A 27,291-nucleotide genomic window follows, 5' to 3' on the forward strand; every position below is an offset into this window, starting at 1 on the left:
CTAGACATGTAGATGAGAAAATGAAGAGGTGTTTACAGTTTGCTTTAACCCACTAGTTTTTTGAGGTACTTCTATCTCTATACCTTGCCTGTTTACATACTGACTCAACCGTACTCTACAAAGTCCTATCATAGCTTGAACCAACTGCCTTTCAAAATAACATGTTTAACCAAAATAGTACACCCAGAAAATACTTAAGAGTGTGTCTGGTGGTATGCAAACAACATACAGAACCTTAACCAATACAAGCACAAATATAGAAATTAAATCAATAATGTGTGCATTATAACTACACATTTGTGACTATATGGGAGTTATTCTTCATTCTTAACTTGATTCCAACTGTTTGAAAATGATTTTAATATGTTTTGAATTGTGATATAGCGGGTCCGCAGCTCAAAAAAACAGGCCGTTTTAATATATAAATAGTGAACGCACTCACGCTGGGGATTGGGAGCAGGTGCAAGCAGTCTGCCATGACGACGCCTCCTCTGCAGGTTGGTGTGAGGTGGGCAGTCGTCCGTGCGTTGCCTTGACGGCATTTGTGCGGGAAGTCTGATTGCCTTATCAGCTCGGGGCAGCAATCAGGTGATCGCACCTGCAACAGTTCCCCAGCATATAAAGGGGAATACATGTTAAGAAAGAAAGGAAAGAAGAAGAGTTAAGAAAAGAGAAAGGAGGCTGAAAGACGAGAGAAGAAGCAGTCAGGAGAAAGAAAGAAAACAAGCCGGTGTAATGTACGGAAGCAGGTGGAGGGAATGAAGTCCTATGAGGAATGTGTGGCCATCGTCCAGAAAGGGGGCTGCGGGTTGCTCCTGTTGAGCATTTTGGGACTAGGAGCAACCATCATGCACAGGGGTACTTTCTCCGGGTGGAGCCAGGATTGGCAGTGGTTCAAGCGGAGCAGAGCTCAGTGGTTGTCTGCGGATGCCATGGGATTGGTGGCAGGGGACACGGGCTGGTTGAAATGGGAGTCTGCACCTGCCGGGTGACTTTTCCCTTTTCTGTGAGGCTTGAGACGGAGAGGCATCAGTTTTAAAGGAAGGCACCAGGGCATGCGTATTTTTAATGAGTTTCCTGCACTGCTGGGTGACTTTTCCCCTTCTGTGAGGCCTGAATAGGATAAGACGGAGAGGTGTCAGTTTTAAAGAAAGGCACCAGAGCATGCGTATTTTTAATGAGTTTCCTGCACTGTGCTGTTTTAACCTCGTTTTTATCTGTTTTTCTGTTTGATTTTAACCTCCACAGTTCACTTCCTTTAATGGATTATTGATTTATTGACAGTTTTGAGCACTGCACTTTGGGACACTATTTGGATTTTTTTTGTTGTTGTAATAAAAGCACTGATCACTTTTACGCCATCCCCTTGCTCCAAGTATGGTCTGTCCTTATCTGCCTAGCTCATCTCAGTTACTTTACTGAAGGTGTCGGGATTAAGAGGCTTCCATTATGGAAGAGGGAGCAAGGAACAGACCCACATCGTTGGATGAATGCATTTTGATTTTCTCTAGTTATTTGCTTATGTGAAGTGATCTGCGTGTCATGTGACGGTGGTCGCCACTCTCTCACGCAACTGGACTTCTGGTATAAATATTGCCACAGTTTCAATCAAGACTATTTCTTGGTTAGGTAAAAAAACTACTCTTCAATAACAGTTAGCCGTTTTTAAGTAGGACAATTATTAGGTATGTTTAGGTATTAAATTCCCATTTGACTTCGATTTTTGGTTTGCCCCTTTGTTTTGTTTGCTTGTACTCTTTTTTTTGATCTTTGAGTTTTTACCCTTGCCTGGCACTTAAGGTGATTTTTCTCCTGCATTTACATCTTCTGGTCTTCTAGTTACTCACAATAATTCCCTGAGACTCTGTCTCACAACAACATGCACATTAACCAGTATAGTTCAAATGCATAACAGTACTATAAAACACCTAACACACCAAACCAATTGGTTCATATACAAATATAAGTGTTGTTAATAAACAAACATTATATATAATTCTTCTTTAAGCTGCTCCCGTTAAGGGTTGCCACAGCGGATCATCTTCCATATATAGATCTATATATCTATATATTATAGATCTACTGTATATTACATACATATATACAGTGGAACCTCTAGATACGAGTTTAATTCGTTCCAGCACTGAGCTTGTATAGCGAATTTCTCGTATCTAGAACAAACTTCCCCATTGAAAATAATGGAAATCCAGTTAATTCATTCCGCACCCCAAATATATTAACATAAAAATCAATTTTCCTAACAAATAACACTGATAAATTATATATACCGTAGTCTACCTTTAATAAATAACACTGGTAAATAATATAACTGATTATTAAAAGAATCAAAACAGGTGTCCAAAGTGCAGTAGAGCATTCAATAAATCTTTAAATAAATAATCCTTAAAACAGTTGTGAAGTGGAGGTTTAAAATACACAAGAATAACAATCCTTTAACACGAGGTTAAAACGTCAAAAGGATGCAGTCTTTAAAAAACAGATGACAATCCCCGGTGCTTCTTCTCTGTTAGCGTCTCACCTGCGGGCTCTGCAACAGGCGAGACACTCTTAATGCAGCTGACCTTCTCTACACCGTCCTGCTTCAGCTGTTTGGCTCGCCTGTTCAGCTCACTGTTCAGCTACATGCGAGCCTGCGCTCGCTCGCTCTCCCGCACCAACTTCCTGATGCCTGCCTGCCTCTGCGCGCGCGCTCTCTCTCCTCTCTTTTCTTTTACTTCTTTTCCCCCTTAACCGCCTCGCGCTTCTCTATATATGCGGGGAGGACATGGCAGCTGCAGCCCATCAGCCACAGGAACAATCACAGATGTGGGCAGTTTCCCACCTGTGCACTTAAGTGAGAAACGCAGACACCGCAGATCGCGGCTCGCAACTGCTACCACGCCCCCTCACTAAGCTGCGAGCTATACCCACAGCCTGGCTCGTGGCTCGTTACGCGAGCCAATGCTCGCATTTAGATCTGAATTTTTCGCTCATACTTTCCTCGTATTTTGAATTTCTCGTATACAGAGGTGATCGTATCTCGAGGTTCCACTGTATATGTAAAATCCCGTTACAACGAATATCTTTACAATAAAAATTTCATTACAACTAAATATTTTTATGGTTCTGACAGTTTCCCCATATGACAACAGACCAAAGTCGTCTCATTACTACAAAGTACATTCAGCAGATACTTTCATTACAACGAAGTACCCAAAAGACCTTGAATGAATCATTCACTGAGCAGTTAGTTCTGTGGTCGCAGCTCAGTTGTGCACAACGATCCCCAAACAATTTTTTATTTTTTTTTTTTTTAAACAGTCTTTCTTCGAACTTTGCTTATACTGTTTTTTTTTGCTGTTTTTGGTGGTTTTCAGTGATACCTTTTGCTTATCGCTCGTCAACATTTAAAAAACATCCATTGGAATTTAACTCATTGTCACCCTCCTATACAAACGGCAGACACAAAAAAAATGATAACAGTTCGTATTAGAAAAAAAACTTTACACTTTTGCAGCTCTTGATTGTGGCAAAAAGAAAAAAGACGTTGCCAGTGAATTTGGAATTTCGCCATCGACACTGTCAACTTTCTTGAAAGACAGCAAAAAAAAAAGATAAAAAAATCTCAGGTTGCAAATGTATGCAAACTGCTGCATTTGAAGGCGTCGAAAAAGCTGTTTTTGTGTGGTTAAGTGATGCTCGTTCAAGAAACATACCTATTAATGCAGCACTCATTCAAGAAAATGTGAGGTTTCTAAACCCTCTTGGGTCCTTTCCCAACTGGACAACATGCCGAAGAGCATCCCGAAGTGCGTGGAAGACTGTTTATATGTTGCCGGGGCAACAGCAGACTCACAGCTCTGCTGCGCCTCTCTGCCAAAGCGAACTCAATGGGTGATGCAAGGAACATTGTAAATGCAGGGAACAGGATTACTTGGCCACTAACCTAGCCACAACCCTGCCTGACTGCTGTGTCTGTTTATAGGAGAGTGGCAGACCCTGCTACAATAAATAACCCTGCTGTTCCTGTTTCAAGCTGAATAAAGCTGGTTTTGCTAAAGTACTGACACTCAGCCTCGTGTTTTGGCACGTAAGACAGGGACTTCTAGCGCAACCCCGATTTTTTAGGATTCTCTTCTGTGGCGCCTCACTACACCACTGTGAGCCTGCTGTTGCCCTGCCCTGGCAACAGACAAACAGTCTTACACAGACGCGGCAATCACACTTCACGACACACTTCAGTGTGACGTTCCCATTGGGTGGGGGGAATCCCAAAAGAGCTCACAAACCTCACAATATGAAGAAGAAAAAAAAAAGGATGATTCGGCTTCTGATTGATAACTGTGCTGCCCACAACATGCTTCCACGTTTAGATAATGTTTGTGTTGAATTCCTCCCACCCAGCTGCACAGCAGTGCTTCAGCCATTGGATTTTGGCATCATTCGCAACCTGAAAGTGTATTATCGCAAGGAAATGCTGAGAAAAATTCTCATCAGCATAACTTGTAGACAAGAGAAGATTAAAATTAACGCGAAAGAAGCTATTGAAATGATTGCAGACGCCTGGACGCAAGTTAAAGAAAGCACTACAGCAGCAAATACAGAATGTCATTACAACAAAATTTTCATTACAACTAAATATTTTTTTGGTCCCTGGAAGTTCATTGTAACGGAATTTTACATGGATGGATAATTGGATGGATAGAGATAGATAAATAACCAATATTTTTAAATATGCAAATAAATATTAAACCCTTATAAGCCAATAATATGTACCTGTAAACTAATGGGTTAAAGCAGAAATAGGATCTTGTCTTCTGTACTTTTGTCAATATTAATGGTTTACATGTACTTAAGTCCCACTAGCTCACAGTAATGTACAAAGTGTATTTGGGTTTCACTGTTTTTTCTTTTTTGTTTGAAATGCAAGAATGTGGAAGTTTAATGCATAGGAGGCCATGGATACTGCCTATAACACAAAGTGAAAAGCTGACGCATGCCTGTTGTAACCAAAGTTACAGTTCTCCACAGTGAACAATCTCTGGCATGTTAGATCAATTTAGGTAAAGAAAGTGGGCAACTCAAATTCACGGCTATGGGATGAGGATCAGTTTGGCTTGGAAGTAAAATTAACTGACATTACACTGCATCTGGCCCTGTAAGCGGTCCTCTAGCTTACTGACCAGAAACTAAAGGAATTGTAATGTATTCACGCACACACACAACAGTTAAAATACAGCAATTAATTTCTAAAAAAAAAAAAAAATCACTAGACTCTAATAAAACTGTAACATGGACAAAGAATGAAGTATATCACTTAAAAATGTTACTTACTGAAATCTGCTTTTTTCACTTTGATTTTAGCACTACAACATTGCTGAAAATATTGACCGATTATCACAAGCACTATTTTAAACTTGTTATACATTTTAAATAAAATTTGAATTTATATTCACTATGCTACTGCTTAGTCCCACTAGCTTTTATGCAGCTAAAATTAGAGAACCAATGGAACTAGTCAGATGGTTAAGTGCATGGAACATTTTACTTGTACAATTCAGAAGTACAGCATGTACAGTAGACACCCGCAAAGTCGCGGTTGAGGGTTCGCGGATTTTTTCTATTTTTTTCTTTAACTATTAATTGTTAGCGGAAAGCGCAAATATCCTCTGCAATTTTTTATGGCTTTTTTCATGGCAATACTGTGCTGTAGAGAGAACCAGAAGCAACCGCTGAGGGAAATGCAGTTTGGGATGGTGTAAGTAGCCAATCTGAGAGCGTTATTCATTTCTCCTTGCTGATGATTGACTGCTGGTTTGTGACGCGTCTCCAGCTGAGTGTCCTCGTGTTTTCAATTTTGTTATTGTTTTGTTATTTTTAAACGCACACAAGGTCATTGAATCGCGCTGCACCTTCTAAGGCTTCTGAAACTGAGCCTAAGCGCCAGAAGAAGTTTAAAACATTCCAGGAGAAGTCTGAACTACTGGATTTGCTCCGGGAACTAAAAAGTTATGCGGCAGTAGCGCGCCACTATGGCATTAATGAAAGCACCGTATGCTACATAAAGAAGAACGAAACAGCGATCTGGAGTACCGTATCTGTAAGTTTCTGTGATAGTGCCAAAAAGGTAACAACCGTAAGGAATAAAAAATATCGCCAGGATGGAATCTGCCTTGGCACTGTGGATCACCGACTGCAGGAAGGATATCCCCTTGGACGGTAATATCATCCGTGAGAAAGCACAGAAATTGCACCAGCAGTTCGCTACAGCAGACAATGTAGCAACTTCCTATCACAATGTTCCTGAAACCTATAAAGAAAAGCCAGCACAAAACCCACCAGAAGAAGACCCGTACAAAGAAACGACTCCTCCTGAAGGGCCTGAAGAAGAGGCGCCACCGAAGGAGTTTTAAATCCTCTGCATCATACTGCACAGCTACTTCTTCATCATCATCATCATCAATATCATTCATCATTGGTGAGTACCCGTACATTTTACTGTATTTTAATTAAACGAAGTTATTATGTATTTACTCTACTTATAACAAAGAAAATGACAGCGCATACCAAAGAAAACGCGCTTGCATGAATTACAGTACATATAGCGGTAACATCGGTATTTTACATTCTAGCACCGTGGGAGACATAGCAGTACAGTAGACAGTTTACCTTTACATTCTGTTTTTAGGTAATGTATTTAAGTAATTTTTTTAGATAATGTATTAATGTATTAAGCCAAGTTTGCAACGAAATTAAAGTGCTTTGGGGGCATACTGTATTTAAGGTTGAAACTATAAAAATAAACATTTAAAAGGCATTTTTTAACCACATCCAAAAGTTGCGGTTTTTCACAATTCACGGGTGCTCTAGAAATGTAACCCTTGTGAATTTTGGGGGTGTACTGTACTGTGTTTGTGGAGCAGCCTGTGTGTTTGAGAGAAAGATGATGCTGGAACCTTCCAGAAGTTCCATTAACTGTTAGTTAAGGTAAAACCACCTAAGTACCATGAGACTTCTAGTATAATTATATAAGAAATGTGCATTTCTTGTGTCACACAACCAAAAAAGCCCACTAATGATAATTAATTCAGACTGTAAATATTCCACCTACACACCCGAATGGTATGTATATAACATACTGCTTACCAAAGCATTTCAAACAACTGTGACAGCATTCTAGATTTTGAAGACAGTTTCATCCTTTATTCTATATTATTATTTACATCTTTTTACATTTTCTGATATTGCTAGACTTCTGCAAATACATCCATGTATTAATAAAGTATGTGTATTAGGTAACAAATTTATGACATTTCTATAAAAGTATATGCTTCTGTATTTTCTACATCAATATTACATTATGTCATTTGTGTTCGGTATAGATATTTTGATTTGTTTCTATATTAAATATGTGCAGTGCTACTATCTTGTTAATGGAATGGTGCCAGATATGTAAAAAGGCAAAGAACTATGCTTTCAGTATAAATGGATAAATATACACTTGTTACTGAATATGAAACTGGAAGAAAGACTGCACAAAATCAAGACCATCAAAAGCTTCCAAATTATTAGTTTGCTTTGGCTTCTGACAAAAGTCTGATTTCTTTGCCTTCTTCCTTACTGGTTTATTTTCACACACATTTGTTTTAAACATTCATTTTTATTCCAGCGCAACTTAAGTGGCGATTACTTGTATTTTTGGGTTAGCAGTTTTATACACACTATTAACAGTAAATTTTCTACATTTGCTGCAACATTAATGTTAACATTCTGTAGATAATCTTAAGAGATCGTTCATTATATATCTTACCAACTGCCCACACAAAAGAAAAGCATCAAACCCATGAGCAGTTCATTTTGCTGAAATTACATTGCAGCAACTCAAAATTGTACTCCGCAGTTGTATGGACCCATGTGCTTGTATGCAATGCCTAACAACATCAGGGCATACTCTTAATGAGACGACAGATTGTGTCCTGGGGGATCTCCTCCCAGATCTGGATCAGGACATCACTGAGCTCCTGGAAAGTCTGAGGTGCAAGCTGGCGGCATCGGATGGACCGAAACAATGTCCCAGAGGTGTTCTACTGGATTTAGGTCAGGCAAACATGGGGAAAAGTCAATGGTATCAATTCCTTCATCCTCCAGGAACAGCCTGCATAGTCTCGCCACATGAGGCTGGACATTGTCGTGCACCAGGTGGAACCCAGGACCTACTGCACTAGCATAGAGTCTGACAATGGGTCCAAGGATTTCATCTGGATACCTAATGGCAGTCAAGGTGCCGTTGTCTAGCCTGTAGAGGTCTGTGTGTTCCTCCATGGGATATGCCTCCCCAGACCATCACTGACCCACCACCAAACCGGTCATGTTAAACGATGTTACAGGCAGCATAACGTTCTCCATGGCTTCTCCAGACCCTTTCACGTCTATCACACGTGCTCAGGGTGAACCTGCTCTCATCTGTGAAAAGCACAGGGTGCCAGTGGTGGACCTGCCAATTCTGGTATTCTATGGCAAATGCCAATCGAGCTCCACAGTGCCGGGCAGTGAGCACAGGTCCCACTAGAGGACGTCGGGCCCTCAGGCCACCCTCAAAGTCTGCTTCTGATTGTTTGGTCAGAGACATTCATACCAGTGACCTGCTGGAAATCATTTTGTAGTGTTCTGGCAGTGCTCATCCTGTTCCTCCTTGCCCAATGGAGCAGATACCGGTTCTGCTGATGGGTTAAGGACCTACTACTGCCTGTCTCCTGGAATCTCCTCCATGCCCTTGAGACTGTGCTGGGAGACACAGCAAACCTTCTGACAATGGAACATATTGATGTGCCATCCTGGAGATGTTGGACTACCTGTGCACCCCCTGTAGCGTCAAGGTACTGCCTCATGCTACCAGTAGTGACCCTGACCGTAGCCAAATGCAAAACTAGTGAAAACACAGTCAGAAAAGATGAGGAGGGAAAAATGTCAGTGGCCTCCACCTGTTAAACCATTCCTGTTTTGGGGATCGTCAAAACATTGTTCTCCCTCTAGTGCACCTGTTGTTAATTTCATTAATACCAAAGCAGCTGAAACTGATTAACAACCCCCTCTGCTACTTAACTGACCAGATCAATATCCCAGAATTTTCATGGACTTGATGCTATACTCTGATTAAAAAGTGATCCTTTAATTTTTTTGAGCAGTATTAAATTATATTATATATATATATATATATATATATATATATATATATATATATATACTGTATATGTGTGTATATGTGTGTGTGTGTGCGTGTGTGAATGTCAATTTATTTATATAGCACATTTAAAACAACATAGTAATGCTGTGGCCAAAGTGCTTTACAATAATAGAATAAAAGAAAAACAAAACAAATTAACATAAAACATAAATAGAAATTAAATATATGAACATAAAATAAAATACATAATATATAGATGTTATATAATCACAAAGAGGAAACCATCAGTATTACTGAAGGTCATGGAATGCAAGTGAATAGAAATGAGTCTTTAGTCTTGTTCAATTGTAGACGACTTCTTTATGTGATGAGGCAAAGCGTTCCACAGGCAAGACGCAGCAGCTGCAAAAGCCCTGTCCCCCTTAGTTTTACACTTGGTACGAGGGACAACCAGAGACAGCTGACCAGAAGATCTAAGCACTCTAGATGGCTGATGTAAAACACACAGTTCAGATAAATAGGCAGGAGCAAGCCCATGTAAAGATTTAAAAACTAGCAGCAAGATTTTAAAATCAATTCGAAAACTGACAGGCACCCAGTGTAATGAAGCTAAAATAGGAGAAACAGAGTCATACTTTCTTGCCCCAACCAGAAAGCAAGCGGCAGCATTGTGGACCAACTGTAACCTGTGTATCAGGGATTTGTTAATCCCAGAATACAGCGAGTTGCAGTAATCGAGGCGAGAAAAAATAAACGCATGAGTAGCTATCTCAAGATCCCTAGAAGATAAAAAAGGCTTTATCTTACCTAATAGACGAAGCTGGAAAAAGCAACTCTTGACTACAGAATTTACTTGTTTCTCAAAAGAGAGGTTACTATCAAAGGTAACACCAAGATTGCGGACTTGAGGTTTGGAAAAGACAGAGAAAGAGCCGAGAAGTCCAAGACTAATTTGGGCTTTAGCTGATGGACCCACTATAAGCACCTCGGTTTTATTTTGATTTAGATCAAGAAAATTATTAGCCATCCAGGATCTTAGTTCAGACAGAGAGTTGTGGAGTTGATTTATTGTAGAGTTGCAGACAGGAATATAAACCTGAGTATCATCAGCATAGCAGTGAAAAGAAATGTTAAAATTTCCTAAAAGGACAGTTTAACATCTGTGGCAGAGCAACGGGCACTCAGCAGGCTCCTATCAATTATGGAGAATCCACTGCATCCACTAAACAGTGTCATCTCCAGACAGAAGAGCAGCTTCAGCGACAGACTGCTGTCACTGTCCTGCTCCACTGACAGATTGAGGAGATCGTTCCTCCCCCAAACTATGCGACTCTTCAATTCCACCCGGGGGGGTAAACGTTAACATTTAACATTATACAAAGTTATTGTCTGTTTTTTACCTGCATTATTATCCATCTTTCATTTAATATTGTTTATTGTATCAGTATGCTGCTGCTGGAGAATGTGAATTTCCCATTGGGATTAATAAAGTATCTATCTATCTAAAAATAGCTCCAATAGGGTGAAGGTATATGGAGAATAAAATAGGACCCAAAATGGATCCCTGAGGAACACCATATTTAAGAGGAACAGTAGAAGAAGATGAATTAAAAGTCACTGAAAAGTGTCTATCAGTTAAATATGACCTATTATGTATCCTCTTTAATAAAATCCCTGTGTGCGTCCAGGTGTCCGTGTGTGTGTGTCTTCTGGTGAAGTGCGCATGCGTGGCGCATGGTGCGATGCGCAATATTACTGTCAGAGAAAGTTACAGGCGTTTTACGGAAATACAAACCAGTATTACTGCGAGAGGAAATTAAAGGTACACAATACAGTGACTCACATTACAGCCACATACAAGCCAGTGTTACTGTCAGAGGAGATTAAAGGCATATTACCGACACGCACGCCTGTATTACCGCCAGTGAAAATTAAAGGTATATTACGGACATACAAGCCAGCGGACGTACAAGACAGTATTACTATCACAGAAAATTAAAGACACACAATACACGGCGGCAGTCCACAAAGAACGGTCAGCTCAGCAAGTAAACTTCAACAAAAGAAGGGCTGAAAGAAAGAAAAATACGACCAACAAAAAGAATGAGGTCAAAGTCCCTTGCCATTTAATATAGACTGTTCCTACCAATGTTTATGCACTACTGTTCTAGCGCCCGTTATTGTAACAGGCTAAATGACTAGTGTATGTATGTATGTATGTATTATATTATATATATATATATATATATATATATATATACATACACACATACATATATACATACATATACACACACACACAGTACAAATATACACACACAGGGCTTTTCAAAATGAAAGAGCAGATTTCAAATGTTTATTTCAAAAAAACTGTATAAGACAGAAACACATTCTGCACTTCACTGGATACAGGAAAGTTCAAAGTTTGGTCCTATGCTCCTTGAGGTTGCATGCACTCAACAGGAGCACTATGTGTAGTGCAACAAACATCAAAATAGTAGACCATTTCTTGCCAGACAAGAGTCAACTGGTCCCTAGTTGCTCAATTCACAGCTTCCTCAATTCGATGTTGCAAATCTTGAAGATAGGCGGGCATAGGTAGAACAAACACTCTTTCCTTAATGTACCCCCATAGATAAAAATCGCAAGGGATAAGGTCTGGAGACCTGGGAGGCCATAGACAATGAGTAAGATCTTTTTGTCCACCTCTTTCAATCCATTTTCTGGAATGGTGTTGTTCAGGTAACGCCGGACCTCCAAGGGGAAACGAGGAGGGGCGCCATCTTACATGAAAATCTGGCGTTACCTAAACGACACCATTCTAGGATGATGGATTGGAAGGTTCCACCTATGGCCGCTGATCTTCACTGTCCATTCCTTTTACACCTTGGCATTTCTCAGAAATGTAAATGCAACGTGGTTAAATGGAAATGCAAGGTGGCTGAACACAACCCACGATAAGAAAGGAAAAAAACCCCCAAAAAACTCTTCAACAAAAGCTGCAACCCAAAAAGGAAATTAAATGGTTATTCAAAATGGATGAGAAAAAAAAAAAGAAACATCATAGCTATGCAAGTTTTTAAAACACTGGTAGCTACACACACATGTATTTATAAAGTAATTTTATAAAAAAAAAACCAAAAAAAAAAAAAAAACAAGCTTTACATTCAACAAAACTGCTGAGATATTGTTAGGGAAGGTCATGTGGCCAACACTTCATAAACACAACACTGAATAGGTAAGCACCCATGTGGAGTGGCTCTTATGTACAACTGTCAGACTAGGCTGCACGACACTCTTTAGAAACACCAAACCTATAACATTTATGGTGGAGGGGAAATTATCCTACTTTTCCACTGTGGTGGTGTTGGTATACCTCTGTGTTCTTGTAGTTTCTTACTGTTAATCCATCCTTGCCAAGTGTTAGAAAAAAATCAGTCAAAGTGGATTTGAGACCATTACGTCTTAATAAATAGGATCTTAATAAATAGGTGGAATTATGCTGCCATCTTTACTAGACCATTCTAGATATATTTAGTAAATTTGGGGTGGAAATTGTGGAAAAAAATAGCTTTCTTAAAAACTATAGGTAGCATATAACAATAGATAAGGCTGTAGGGCACAAACATGCATAACACACATGCCTACCTGTAGCCAGCTCCTGGTTGATAAGCTTCACCTGCATACTAAAGATCTGCTCCTGAGCTTTGCTGTGAGACAATTTTAGCTTCTCTCTCCGGCTTACCATGTAGCAGAGATTTCTTACCTACATTATCACAAATTTGAAAGAGGGAAAAAAAAGAAGAACAAAACAGACACATTAACTACCATAGCTCAAGATTTAAAAGACTCCACACAAGTTAAATGAATTGCCTTACTCATTCAGCAACCTAAGAATGATCATAAGACTCACAAAATAAACACACCCTCTGCAAAACAGTTCAATAAGCAAAAAAAAAAGGAATGACAGAATACAAAAAAACAGAAGAATGTTCAAATAATCTCAGTGAGAAATCAGTTTTTTTTAGTTACAATGGCCCTTTCCAAATTATAGCAGACTATCAATAACATTGAAATGGTGCCAGAATAAGTGTGTCAGTATCACCAACTCTGCTCTTCAGTTCAAGTAACTTACAAATCATTGTGCCCAAGTACAGAGGAAGAGTGGCGTTTGAAAAACCAAGATGGTCAGCCAAAAACATGGTGTTAGGTTACAGTGAACAACTGAACAAAATTGCTTAATTATGTAAGTATTATTTACTGTACTTCTAGTATTTATTTTCACTAATTACACAATTAGCTGTATATTTCGATGCTCAGCAAAATCCTATGCAGAGTGCTAATGAACATACCCGCTCAAGATCTTGGCGTAAATGCATAAACATTCTCATGCGTGTATGAATGCTATCTTCTTTAGGGTGCAAAAGTGCATTTTCTCCCGCATTGGGTGGTAACAAGGGCTTGTTAAAATTAGACTTTCGCTTAAGTTTCCAGTACTGGAAGATAAAGTCCAGGACATACTCAGGCAGGCCAAGTTCAACAGCAGTCTCTTCCACCCGCACCAGAGCAAAAAACTCCTCCTCCAATTCCTTCAGCTTCTGGGCCCTAAGACTAGTCTTCTCAGTCTCTGTAGCTGGTTTGGGGTGTGAAGGGCTTTGCCCAGGTTCTCCCGATTTAGGTTTGCTGTGCTTTAAACAGTAAGATTTGAATTTGACTTCATCCCCCTCATCCAAAATAGTCTTCATCTCCAAGTTGTATTCAAATGCACAAGTCACATGGAAAGCTGTGATACAACTTTTCACAGAGCACTGCAAGTACAAAAGGTACAATTAACATTTCAGCAAAATAAGACTTAAAGTTCTATATCTCACTTTTTTCTAATCAAACAAAATACACATATAGCAATATAATGTGAATAACAAGTTAAACATGCTACAGACACAATGCAAAAATACCCATTGTTTGTCTTATATACACTGAAAAGCCAAAACATTATGAACACCTGCCTAATATTCTGTTGCTCCAACCTGCCGAGGCATGGACTCTACAAGACCTCTAAATGTGTCCTCTGGTATAATTTACCAGACACTGTACCATTTCAATATACTTTACATGGATTTGAGTGTGAAAATGTGTATGCCAAAAAACAAGAAAATGCATATGCAAAAAAAAAAAAAAATCGGATTTATAAAACCTGGTGTACATACTGTACATTCCTAATCCAATCTACAAACTATACTCTATATGTTGCATGCTAATCAAACTCATACATATGCAATCGCAATCATGATGCTGCAGAACTTCAATTGTCTGGTATACCAGACTCCTCCCTGACATCTCCACTTAATCTGTCCATTTTCCACAAAGGAACGTGCAAAATCATGAAAAAACATTATAGCATCTATACTCTTCAGGAGCCTGGGAATGGAGTATGGCACTGGTGTCTGAAGAGGTACCAACTGGCACATGTAATGAAATGATTCATGTTACAATGAAAAGTAATGGCCACATGAAACACCGAGGGTTCAGCCAGTTTTACCTTACCAACATGCCAGTCACCATGTAAAGTATCGTCATGTCTGCCAAAGCTAATAAGCCTCAAAATAAATGAATCATGGGTTGAGACACAATGATTGGGAGCCACATCACGGCATCACATATGACTTGTGCATTAATGCAATGTAACTGTTCACATTTAACAAAAGCATTTTAATTCTCACTAGGTGCGGTTATTACAAAACGAGTGTAAATGGCTCAGATTATGTTAGTAGAACAGGACACTGCTGCTTTTATGTCAGTAAAATCATGTTTTATATATGTACACTCACACCATACAAAAACTGAATGTAATGCCTCAAAGGTCAGTTAATGGCTTTCAGCATAGCATATATTATGGAGTGAAGACTGGCTGTGATACTGTTGACCTATTGGCCAGATCAGGGGTCTCCAATCACAGTCCTGAAGGGCCGCAGTGGCTTCAGGTTTTTGTTCTAACCCGGTTGCTTAATTAGAAAGCAATTCTGCCAATAATTTAATTTCATGGCTTGTTAGTGCTATGTCAGGTCTGCTATGTCAGGTCATTCTCATATCCTAGACTTTCTTCCCCTATCTAAGGATATCATCCAAATGATTTGAAGGCTAAAATGGATGAGCAATTCTCAAATCATTCACTTTATTCTCTTTACTTTCCTTCCAAGTATTTAATTAAACCAAATAATGCAAGATAAATACACACTGGCGTAAATGGTAACAAGCCAAATGGAGAAATGCTGGTCTCTTTTGTCATTCACATGTTATTGCTAATTAGGATCCATTAAAAACTGAATGAATACAGCTGTTTAAGATGAAAATAAGCAATAAGCATTCAAAATCTTAATGAGCGACACAACTTAAGTGAAGCAGAAGTGTTATTTGAGCAATTAGTACTTCTTATTAAGCAACTAGGGGGCTTCGCTCGCCAACCCCTGGTGTTCTGAAATTACAAACAGCGTGATGTATGAATGAGATATAGCATAGTGTGAAGGTGTAGATGACGCATATAGGAAGCAAATAAAGTTGTGCATGTAGGGGAAATTAAGATGGTCATTGTCGTCATCAGAGTCAACTTTGTCAGAGCTTAGAAAGAGCTGTGCAACTCCAGGAAGTAATGAAATGACCTGGTTACTAATGTGATCAACATTAATATTTTTTGGACATAATATAGTTTGTTGTGTTAAAAGGGGTATTTGGTGTAATGAGATTGCTGTTCCAAATATCTCCGTAACTCTTTTGAAAGCAATGCCAATTGTCTGCGTATTTTAAGGTGGACTGCAGAATAGCCGAGCGCATGGAATGTGGAATAATAGCTAAGCACTGTGTAAAATCTCCTCCTAATAAAAGTACCTTTGCTCCAAAGGGAATATTATTATTTATCAACGTTTGTAGAAGTTTATCAATGGTGTTGAGTAAGTGACTGGATGGCATTAGATGCAAAAGCAAATGAACTATTGTAGGATCTAATGCAGTTCATAAAGTTTTCACTTTCAGGTACTTCGTCAGTTAGAAGCTTCTGTAGATATTCAGGATATGAATGTAAAGGAGGCAGTCTAATTTGACCCTTTTGACAATAACGTGTAAATTCATTACTTGTATTGCTAGTTGTTTCTTCAGGGAAGTTAAGTGAATGATAATGATTGCAAATGACATTCAGTAATCCCAATGAATTTTCATGAATTGCGTTTATTTATTTTGTCCCTTCGCTGCCGTTTTTGTATCTCTGAGACTCGAGGTGTTTCGTTTTGAACCCTTGCCCGTTTCGATGCAGCACTTTGAGACGCGTGCTGTATGCGTGTACGTTCATTGTGTCTGTCCATCTGCGCTCGTTTCTGTTAATGTGTTAGTTGAGCTTTGCGTTTTGGAGCCGAGACATTTTTTCTTCCGGGGTTTCAGAAGCGCGTTGTATGCGCTGACGTGTATTTTTTTTTTTCATGCGGGTTTGTGTGTTTGGTCCCGTCACTTGAGCCGTATCGTTTTGTACCTGTGATCGTGAATTCATTACTTGTTTGTTCTTCAGCGTTAGATATATGGATAAGTAATAAGGAGGATCGCACTCACTGTTAATATTTTGCCTTTTCTGTGGTTAAACGGTTAATAATGGATCAGTATAATGAGATCGACCTATGCTGCCTAATTTGAATGTGTTCAGATGACGTATGTTTAATACGGACGGTTCGTTTAGTAATGGGCAGGGATGCCACCCGTCCTGTAAAATACGGAATCGTCCCGTATTTGAGAATGAAATTGCGCGTCCCGTTTTAAATCAATACGGGATGGGTTTTGTCCCGTATTTTTTTTTATCCTTTTTTTTAAAGCAGCGTCTCATGCAAATCATCCCACACGCATTTTATGAAGATGCCTCCTTTCCTACTTTTGATTGGGTAATACTTGATGTCATCGTTATTTTGATTGGTCATTTTAACTGTCCAGTGAGGAGGGCGGGTCTTTTAAGTAGAGTCTGCAAACTGTTGGCACTCGGATGTGGCCCCCGCTGCAGTATGTGTCCCTTATTTTTTTGTATTAAAAGTGGTAACCCTAGGAAGGTTCTGTGGATATTCAGGATATGAATGTAAAGGAGGCAGTCTAATTTGACCCATTTGAGAACAACGTGTAAATTCATTACTTGTATTGCTAGTTGTTTCTTCAGGGAAGTTAAGTGAATGACAATGATTGCAAATGACATTCATTAATCCCAATGAATTTTCCTGAATACTGGACTCATTATTGAACGGGAGTGGCGATTATTTGTGGGGCGCCTGCGCAGTACGTCTTTTGCGGCCACGGCCCATTGCATTCTCGGTTAGTAATGTGGATTGGGTTGGAGCAAAAACCTGCAAGTAGGCAATATAAACTAATAAAACAAAATAAATGAAATAAACGAAAACCTAAAACGATTTTCAGTACAACACATAACACTGGCTTCTCTTAAAAGGGAATAAAATGCAGTCTGTTAATTATATTCATTTTTGAGGTGTACAGTAATCCCTCCTCCATCGCGGGGGTTGCGTTCCAGAGCCACCCGTGAAATAAGAAAATCCGCGAAGTAGAAACCATATGTTTATATGGTTATTTTTATATTGTCATGCTTGGGTCACAGATTTGCACAGAAACACAGGAGGTTGTAGAGAGACAGGAACGTTATTCAAACACTACAAACAAACATTTGTCTCTTTTTCAAAAGTTTAAACTGTGCTCCATGACAAGACAGAGATGACAGTTCAGTCTCACAATTAAAAGAATGCAAACATATCTTCCTCTTCAAAGGAGCAAACAAATCATTAGGGCTGTTTGGCTTGTAAGTATGCGAAGCACCGTGGCACAAAGCTGTTGAAGGCGGCAGCTCACACCCCCTCCGTCAGGGGGGAGAGAGAGAGAGAGAGAGAGAGAAATCAATACGTGCCCTTTGAGCTTTTAAGTATGCGAAGCACCGTGCAGCATACTTAAAAGCAGCTGCACAGAAGGTAGCAACGTGAAGATAATCTTTCAGCATTTTTAGACGAGCGTCCGTATCGTCTAGGTGTGCGAACAGCCCCCCTGCTCACACCCCCTACGTCAGGATCACAGATAGTCAGCGCAAGAGAGAGAGAAAGAAAAGTAAGCCGGGTAGCTTCTCAGCCATCTGCCAATAGCGTCCCTTGTATGAAATCAACTGGGCAAACCAACTGAGGAAGCATGTACCAGAAATTAAAAGACCCATTGTCCTCAGAAACCCGCGAAGCAGCGAAAAATCCGCGATATATATTTAAATATGCTTACATATAAAATCCGCGATGGAGTGAAGCAGCGAAAGGCGAAGCGCGATATATAGCGAGGGATTACTGTAATAATAATAATTCTTTGCATTTATATAGAGCTTTTCTCACCACTCAAAGCGCTCAGCAATTGCAGGTTAAGGGCCTTGCTCAGGGGACCAACAGAGCCGAGTCCCTTTTGGCATTTACAGGATTTGAACCGGCATCCTTCCGATTGCCAGTGCAGATCCCTAGCCTCAGAGCCACCACTCCGCCTGGAATATTTTTGTCACATCAACACACATTATAATGGCTCACTGATATTATTATATGTGTGAGTCGTCCCTTGCCTGGTTTACCTGTATTTCTCTACATTATCAAAACTGTTGTCATTTCCCAGTTCTCTGAAATGTTGTGTATGCCATGTGTCTCAGCTACCATAAAAATATACACATTTTTATATCAAGTTTTCTTTGATAAATCCTGACATTTGCATGGGAAGTTGCATAGATACATTTCAAGCCTCTTTATGTGTGCGTATGTCAGCTTTATAATTGAAGCTCTGGGACATTTGCAGTAGATCCACCAACTCTTTGGATACGATTCTGATCTGGGAAAACAAGACGCCAATGCAACACCTTGACCTCTTAAGCATGTTCCTCAAAACTATTTCCGAACAATCTGTGCTATGTGACAGGGTGCATTATCTTGTTGAAAAATGCCACTTCCTCTGGGGAATACTGTTACAATGAAGGAGTGTACCTGGACTGTAACAATGTTTAGGTAGGCTTTATGCCTTAAATTAATGCCCAAGTTTTCCCTGAAGAACACTGCTCAAAGCACCAGACTCACTCCACTGGCTTGTCTTCTTCCCATAGTGCATCCAAGTGCTATTCTTCCCCAGGTAAATGACAAACAGGCTTCCAAACAGTGCAACAAAAAAATGAGATTCACTGAACTACACAACTTTCTCCCATTGTTCAGTTCCAGGTTTGCATATCCATTTTAGGTACTTTCGACAGTGGACAGGGTTTAGCATGGACATACGGATTGGCCTGCAGCTACACAGCAGGAGGCACCTGGTGTCATGACACATTACTCCCATAACCATCATTAAAAGTATCTGAAATACATACCACAGTTGCCCTTCCATAGGTTCATACTAGACATTAGTCTTCATCAACCTCTTCCATTGAGGAATCTTGGCCACCAAATACCTTGTTGAGGATTCATAGTTTTTCCCTCCTCTAATCACGGTTGGTAGCTGCTTTGTCAGCTGCTGACCATAACCACCCCACAGGTCTTGCCATTTCAGAAAAACTCTGACCCAGTCATATGGCCATTAACAATTTAACAAAGTCACTCAGGTCATTCCATGTGCCTCTGTCTTCTGCATTTAAGTACATAATGTCAGTTTGCCATCTAATATTTCCCTGACCTTGGCATACATAGATGTTACGAGATAGTCAACATCATTTACTTCACATGAGGGTGTCATAATCTAAAACAGTGTATACTTTTACATTAGTATATTTTTACTTTTGAACAAAGACCCATACCTGAATGCAAGCACCTGTCTTCAGCTTACAAAGACTGCAGACCAGTGCCCAGCGACTTGGTGGTATATGAGAAACCTTGGTAATGGGCTCCATCCTTTCTGGACAGGCAATACTGACCTAACAAGTAAACAGTAATAAATAATTTATGTTGTTATTCAAAAACAGTTCTTACATAACTTGACTATTCTGTATTCAGTTGTGATTGCTGACAAGAATTTAAATTACCTCTGGTATCCACAAAGCACAGCTTACATGTGCCCACTTGGTCCCTGCCCTGGTTGCTTTCATGGCACCACCTCTCTTTGGGCACAAGACACATTGTGGATGGATGCTTAAGACACATGTCCGGCACAACCAACTACCTTGTGGAACTTTAACAATTCCATAGCAGGCCTAAAAGTAAAGTAAAAGCCCAATGCGTTATAATTTGAAGGAAAATATGCTGAACTTAAAGAAAACATTTTGGGTTAAAACAAATGCATAAAAAAAGAAAATATTTTATAGTGTACAGTATAAGATGGGGGGGGCATCTCTAGACCCATGACTATAAAAGAGTTTGATCACTTTTTTTTTTTTTTTTAATAAAACTCCAGTAGCACCACAAAATTATCTGAAGGGCCACAAGATTAAATTCAACACATTAACAAAAATTCATTAAGTCATGAAGTCTATTTAAAAAGGCAATTTATGAATGTCAGCTCCCACTAGACACTATGCACAATTAATAATGCGACTGTCTGATCAGTAATACTTTTGAGTTTGAACACATGGCCATCCATAAATGGTCAAGCTTCACATCTCGCTTTCACTGCAATTACATTCTTTACATTGCAATTGCTATTGTAATGTAACGTAATGTGACAGTTCTCTATTTAAATTTGCATATAATTAACTAAAAATAACTGACAAAGGCTTACACTTCTAATTTCTTATATACAGGTAACAGGCAATTCAAAATATTTATGTGGTAGTCAGAATTTTTTTTAAACCATTTACAAGTTCATCTACCTGATGTACACAGATGTTGCATTTGTCACAAAAAACCATTTCATTGCCCTCTTCACTATCTGGAGAGCGACATACATCACAAATGACATCTTCATCATACTCTATGCCCAGCCCTTCCTCTGTCTCAATTGCATGGTTCATCTTGTCATAGCACTGACGCTCCAGAGCCTCCATTACTTTCTCCATAGTATCTTCATTTACCAGATTATATCCTAAAATATAAAAAATAACACAGAAAGTCTATAGAGAGACTAAAGTGCTTTATTTACTTTATAGTTAATTGCACCCAATATGACAGCATATAGCACAGTGTAGTAATGTAGTAACTCTGTAATTTAAAGTGGAGTTTCATTTAACAGATATTCCATTGAAATATCATTATGAATTTTTTCACACACTGAATTCTTAATTGCTAAACTGAATGTTTATAATGCAGACCTGCATATTTAACAAGTGTGTTTCAAAGTTGGGACTAAGTCATAAACCATAATGTGCATCATATCCAGCTAAATAAAACACCTTATTGATTTTTTTTTTTTTAATAAAATTTGATTAAAAGCAACAGTGAAACTTTGATCAATATATTCACTTCTGGACTAAAATGAAAGCCCTGACAATTATTATTCCACAGTTACAAATCACAATGTACTCAAAGACTCCCTATCATCTGGGTAATTACTGAGCTAATTATGACCAGTATAAAAAGATTGTCATTTATTGTCATTTTTGGACAGTGTATTTAAAAAAAAGTATTTATTTATTTATTTTTTTTAATACAAGATAGGAAAATATTTTAGATTGCATTATTAAGAACTAGTGGAACCATGTTACTTCAAACAGGCAGCTGGAGCATATTCTGGCTCAACTAAGCTCAAGTTAGGAAACAACCCTAAATGTGGCACGAGACCACTGTAGAACACAATAGAGCTCCCGATGCACTCAAACACATGATTATGAAGGCATTTTCTCATATTTATATACATTATACAATTTCAGAAGAGATGCCAACAGCTGCTGCTACTTTGTGGTCATACATGGCTTTCTCAATTTTGTTAAGGCTTGAATAATACAAGTTTGTTTTGAAACTGTTGTTGTGAAATGGAACTTAAACCACACTCACTGACGGACAAACACGGTTAGTAGTATTATTCAAAATGTTGATAATGAAACATATTCACTTGCCTCTATTAAGGACTAAATCTTTTTGGCCAGATTTGGCGGTCCGATCCTCGGCTACAGAAACTGGCTCTTGGGACGTGGAATGTCACCTCTCTGAAGGGGAAGGAGCCTGAGCTAGTGCGCGAAGTTGAGAGGTTCCGGTTAGATATAGTCGGGCTCACCTCGACGCACAGCTTGGACTCTGGAACCAATCTCCTTGAGAGGGGCTGGACTCTACCACTCTGGAGTTGCCCCCGGTGAGAGGCGCCGAGCAGGTGTGGGTATACTTATTGCCCCCCAACTTGGAGCCTGTACATTGGGGTTTACCCCGGTGGACGAGAGGGTAGCCTCCCTTCGCCTTCGGGTGGGGGGACGGGTCCTAACTGTTGTTTGTGCGTATGCACCGAACAGCAGTTCGGAGTACCCACCCTTTTTGGAGTCCCTGGAGGGGGTGCTAGAGGGCATACCTTCTGGGGACTCCCTCGTTCTGCTGGGAGACTTCAATGCTCACGTGGGCAATGACAGTGAGACCTGGAAGGGCGTGATTGGGAGGAATGGCCCCCCTGATCTGAACCCGAGCGGTGTTTTGTTATTGGACTTCTGTGCTCGTCACGGATTGTCCATAACGAACACCATGTTCAAGCATAGGGGTGTTCATATGTGCACTTGGCACCAGGACACCCTAGGCCTCAGTTCGATGATCGACTTTGTGGTCGTGTCGTCGGACTTGCGGCCACATGTCTTGGACACTCGGGTGAAGAGAGGGGCGGAGCTGTCAACTGATCACCACCTGGTGGTGAGTTGGCTTCGATGGTGGGGGAGGATGCCGGTCAGGCGTGGTAGGCCCAAACGTGTTGTGAGGGTCTGCTGGGAACGTCTGGCAGAGCCCCGTCAGAAGTAGCTTCAACTCCCACCTCCGGCAGAACTTCGACCACATCCCGAGGGAGGTGGGGGACATTGAGTCCGAATGGGCCATGTTCCGTGCCTCTATTGTTGAGGCAGCTGACCGGAGCTGTGGCCGTAAGGTGGTCGGTGCCTGTCGTGGCGGCAATTCCCGAACCCGCTGGTGGACACTGGCGGTGAAGGATGCCGTCAAGCTGAAGAAGGAGTCCTACGGGACCCTTTTGTCCTGTGGGACCCCAGAGGCAGCTGATAGGTACCGGCAGGCCAAGCGGAATGCGGCTTTGGTGGTTGCTGAGGCAAAAACTTGGGCGTGGGAGGAGTTTGGGGAGGCCATGGAGAATGACTTTCGGACGGCTTCGAGGAGATTCTGGTCCACCATCCGGCGTCTCAGGAAGGGGAAGCAGTGCAGTGTCAACACTGTATATGGTGGGGATGGTGCGCTGCTGACCTCGACTCGGGACGTTGTGGGTCGGTGGGGGGAATACTTCGAAGACCTCCTCAATCCCATTAACATGCCTTCCAATGAGGAAGCAGAGCCTGGGGACTCAGAGGTGGGCTCCCCCATCTCTGGGACTGAGGTCACCGAGGTGGTCAAAAAACTCCTTGGTGGCAGGGCCCCGGGGGTGGATGAGATATGCCCGGAGTTCCTCAAGGCTCTGGATGTTGTAGGACTGTCTTGGCTGACACGCCTCTGCAACATCGCATGGACATCAGGGACAGTGCCTCTGGATTGGCAGACCGGGGTGGTGGTCCCCCTCTTTAAGAAGGGGGATCGGAGGGTGTGTTCCAACTACAGAGGGATCACACTCCTCAGCCTCCCTGGAAAAGTCTATTCAGGGGTCCTGGAGAGGAGGGTCCGTCAGATAGTCGAGCCTCGGATTCAGGAGGAACAGTGTGGTTTTCGTCCTGGTCGCGGAACAGTGGACCAGCTCTATACCCTTAGCAGGGTCCTGGAGGGTGCATGGGAGTTTGCCCAACCAGTCTACATGTGTTTTGTGGACTTAGAAAAGGCATTCGACCGTGTCCCTCGGGGAATCCTGTGGGGGGTACTCCGAGAGTATGGGGTACCGGTCCCCCTGATAAGGGCTGTTCAGTCCCTGTACGATCAGTGCCAGAGCTTGGTCCGCATTGCCGGCAGTAAGTCGAACCCGTTTCCAGTGAGAGTTGGACTCCGCCAGGGCTGCCCTTTGTCACCGATTCTGTTCATAACTTTTATGGACAGAATTTCTAGGCGCAGCCAGGGTGTTGAGGGGGTCCGGTTTGGTGGGCTCAGGATTGGGTCACTGCTTTTTGCAGATGATGTTGTCCTGTTTGCTTCATCAGGCCGTGATCTTCAGCTCTCTCTGGATCGGTTCGCAGCCGAGTGTGAAGCGGCTGGGATGAGAATCAGCACCTCCAAATCCGAGACCATGGTCCTCAACCGGAAAAGGGTGGAGTGCCCTCTCAGGGTTGGTGGCGAGATCCTGCCCCAAGTGGAGGAGTTCAAGTATCTCGGGGTCTTGTTCACGAGTGAGGGAAGAATGGAGCATGAGATCGACAGGCGGATCGGTGCGGCATCCGCAGTAATGCGGGCATTGCATCGGTCTGTCGTGGTGAAAAAGGAGCTGAGCCGCAAGGCGAAGCTCTCAATTTACCAGTCGATCTATGTTCCTACCCTCACCTATGGTCATGAGCTATGGGTAGTGACCGAAAGAACGAGATCGCGAATACAAGCGGCTGAAATGAGTTTCCTCCGCAGGGTGTCTGGGCTTTCCCTTAAAGATAGGGTGAGAAGCTCAGTCATCCGGGAGGGGCTCAGAGTAGAGCCGCTGCTCCTCCGCATCGAGAGGAGTCAGATGAGGTGGCTCGGGCATCTGATTAGGATGCCTCCTGGACGCCTCCCTGGTGAGGTGTTCCAGGCACGTCCAACCGGGAGGAGGCCCCGGGGAAGACCCAGGACACGCTGGAGGGACTATGTCTCTCGACTGGCCTGGAAACGCCTTGGGATTCTCCCGGAAGAGCTAGAAGAAGTGGCCGGGGAGAGGGAAGTCTGGGCATCTCTGCTCAAGCTGCTGCGCCCGCGACCCGACCTCGGATAAGCGGGAGACAATGGATGGATGGATGGACAGATTTGATTTGATTAGATTATTCTGGATGATTTTTTGGCTTTAGAACCTTCAAAAGGTTTATTTTCTCCAATATCTCAACAACTGGATTTTAAATTTTTCTGCCCTTGCATAACTCATAAGGCTTCAATATTCCCAAAGATGGCATACATCCAGCCTTATAATGCTATGGAGACTAAGATACAGAATACTTTGTCAATGTTTAAGACAAGAGTACATTAAGTGTTGGTATAAACCATTCATTTATAAAATGTTTAATATGAAAATCAAATTTTCTAGTATACCAGGATTCAAATGCCTGTCCTACTCTTATCACTATGGAGTCTGAATGATTTACTGGTTTTCTGGACTTAAACTTTTATGGAGTTTTATTCTATTTCAAACTGTACAATTTGCTCATAAAACTAAAAAAACCTCACAAATTTACAAACTAACATAACCTCAAACAAACCTGAAACTTTAATGAAACAGTGAATTAATGAGGTGAAATAAAATAGCTAAAACTAGAAAGTAGCCCTGGTATAATATATCTTCCAGATCCTCTAGTTATGTGAGAATCTGCACAAGACAATTGTTCGCCTTGCGCTTCCTGGTTAGACGATGTCTGATGACAAAGTGTGCAAATGTGAAACATAACATCTGTGATCTACTTTTGAACTACAGTGATCCCTCGCTATATCGCGCTTCGCCTTTCGCTGCTTCACTCTATCGTGGATTTTATATGTAAGCATATTTAAATATACATCGCGGATTTTTTGCTGGTTCGCGGATTTCTGAGGACAATGGGTCTTTTAATTTCTGGTACATGCTTCCTCAGTTGGTTTGCCCAGTTGATTTCATACAAGGGACGCTACTGGCAGATGGCTGAGAAGCTACCCAACTTACTTTTCTTTCTCTCTCTCTTGCGCTGACTATCTGTGATCCTGACGTAGGGGGTGTGAGCAGGGGGGCTGTTCGCACACCTAGACGATACGGACGCTCGTCTAAAAATGCTGAAAGATGATCTTCACGTTGCTACCTTCTGTGTGCAGCTTTCAAGTATGCTGCACAGTGCTTCGCATACTTAAAAGCTCAAAGGGCACGTATTGATTTTTGACTCTCTCTCTCTCTCTCTCTCTGCTCCTGACGGAGGGGGTGTGAGCTGCCGCCTTCAACAGCTTTGTACCGGCGGTGCTTCGCATACTTAAAAGCAGCCCTATTGATTTGTTTGCTTTACTCTCTGTTTCCTTTGAAGAGGAAGATATGTTTGCATTCTTTTAATTGTGAGACAGAACTGTCATCTCTGTCTTGTCATGGAGCACAGTTTAAACTTTTGAAAAAGAGACAAATGTTTGTTTGCGGTGTTTGAATAACGTTCCTGTCTCTCTACAACCTCCTGTGTTTCTGCGCAAATCTGTGACCCAAGCATGACAATATAAAAATAACCATATAAACATATGGTTTCTACTTCGCGGATTTTCTTATTTCGCGGGTGGCTCTGGAACGCAACCCCCGCGATGGAGGAGGGATTACTGTATACCTGACAATACAAGACTTAAGTCAATACTACAGGGCTGCAGAATAATGTACCTTTTAATAATTACTAGTCTTGTAGGTTGGATATTTGTAATATATAAAACTAAAACAAATAATGGCAAAATAAAATTCTCCAATTTTTCCTCAGTACAGTGGGCATGGTAAATTCAAGAAATATTGATAATAAACATGAACAGGAATGAACGAGAAAGAATTATTTTTCCACCAATTACACAGAAGAATAAATGCATCAGAATCAGAACTTTAAATGGTAAAAAGAACTGCAACAAAAGAATTTGTAATATAACTTGCATAAAACGGAAGAGTATAGTTTAATTTAGGCTAATTTAGGAAAAATTAACATAAGAAAAGTTGAGAGTGAGTGCGGAATCCATGATGAATGAAGAGTCTACTGAAAACGCAAATAGGCTTATGTGCAAATACTGAATAAGATTATAAATTAGCAATGAAAGCAGCAGAAAGTAAAGAAATAAGACATTTTAGAAGATGTTAACAAAAAAAAAAAAAAAGTGAGGAAGCAGCACAGATAAAATACTGATTAAATGAATATGGTTTGAGGACTAACAATGGGA

General features: G+C 40.9%; 1 protein-coding gene across 3 annotated transcripts in view; it reads right to left on the reverse strand.

Annotated features, from left to right (window-relative positions):
* The window catches only part of jade3 (jade family PHD finger 3), an 82,300-nt gene that overhangs the window by 6,469 nt on the left and 48,540 nt on the right, over window positions 1–27,291 (reverse strand). For all 3 annotated transcript variants that reach the window (XM_028800018.2, XM_051927092.1, XM_028800020.2), the window contains 5 exons: window positions 21,018–21,229; window positions 20,235–20,402; window positions 20,010–20,126; window positions 13,537–13,992; window positions 12,833–12,950 (listed from right to left, as the gene is read on the reverse strand). In XM_028800018.2, coding sequence (XP_028655851.2) covers window positions 12,833–12,950; window positions 13,537–13,992; window positions 20,010–20,126; window positions 20,235–20,402; window positions 21,018–21,229 — 1,071 coding nt within the window. The remainder of the gene's footprint in view (window positions 1–12,832; window positions 12,951–13,536; window positions 13,993–20,009; window positions 20,127–20,234; window positions 20,403–21,017; window positions 21,230–27,291) is intronic.

Source organism: Erpetoichthys calabaricus, chromosome 4 (assembly GCF_900747795.2).
Source record: "Erpetoichthys calabaricus chromosome 4, fErpCal1.3, whole genome shotgun sequence".
Lineage (NCBI taxonomy): Eukaryota > Metazoa > Chordata > Cladistia > Polypteriformes > Polypteridae > Erpetoichthys > Erpetoichthys calabaricus.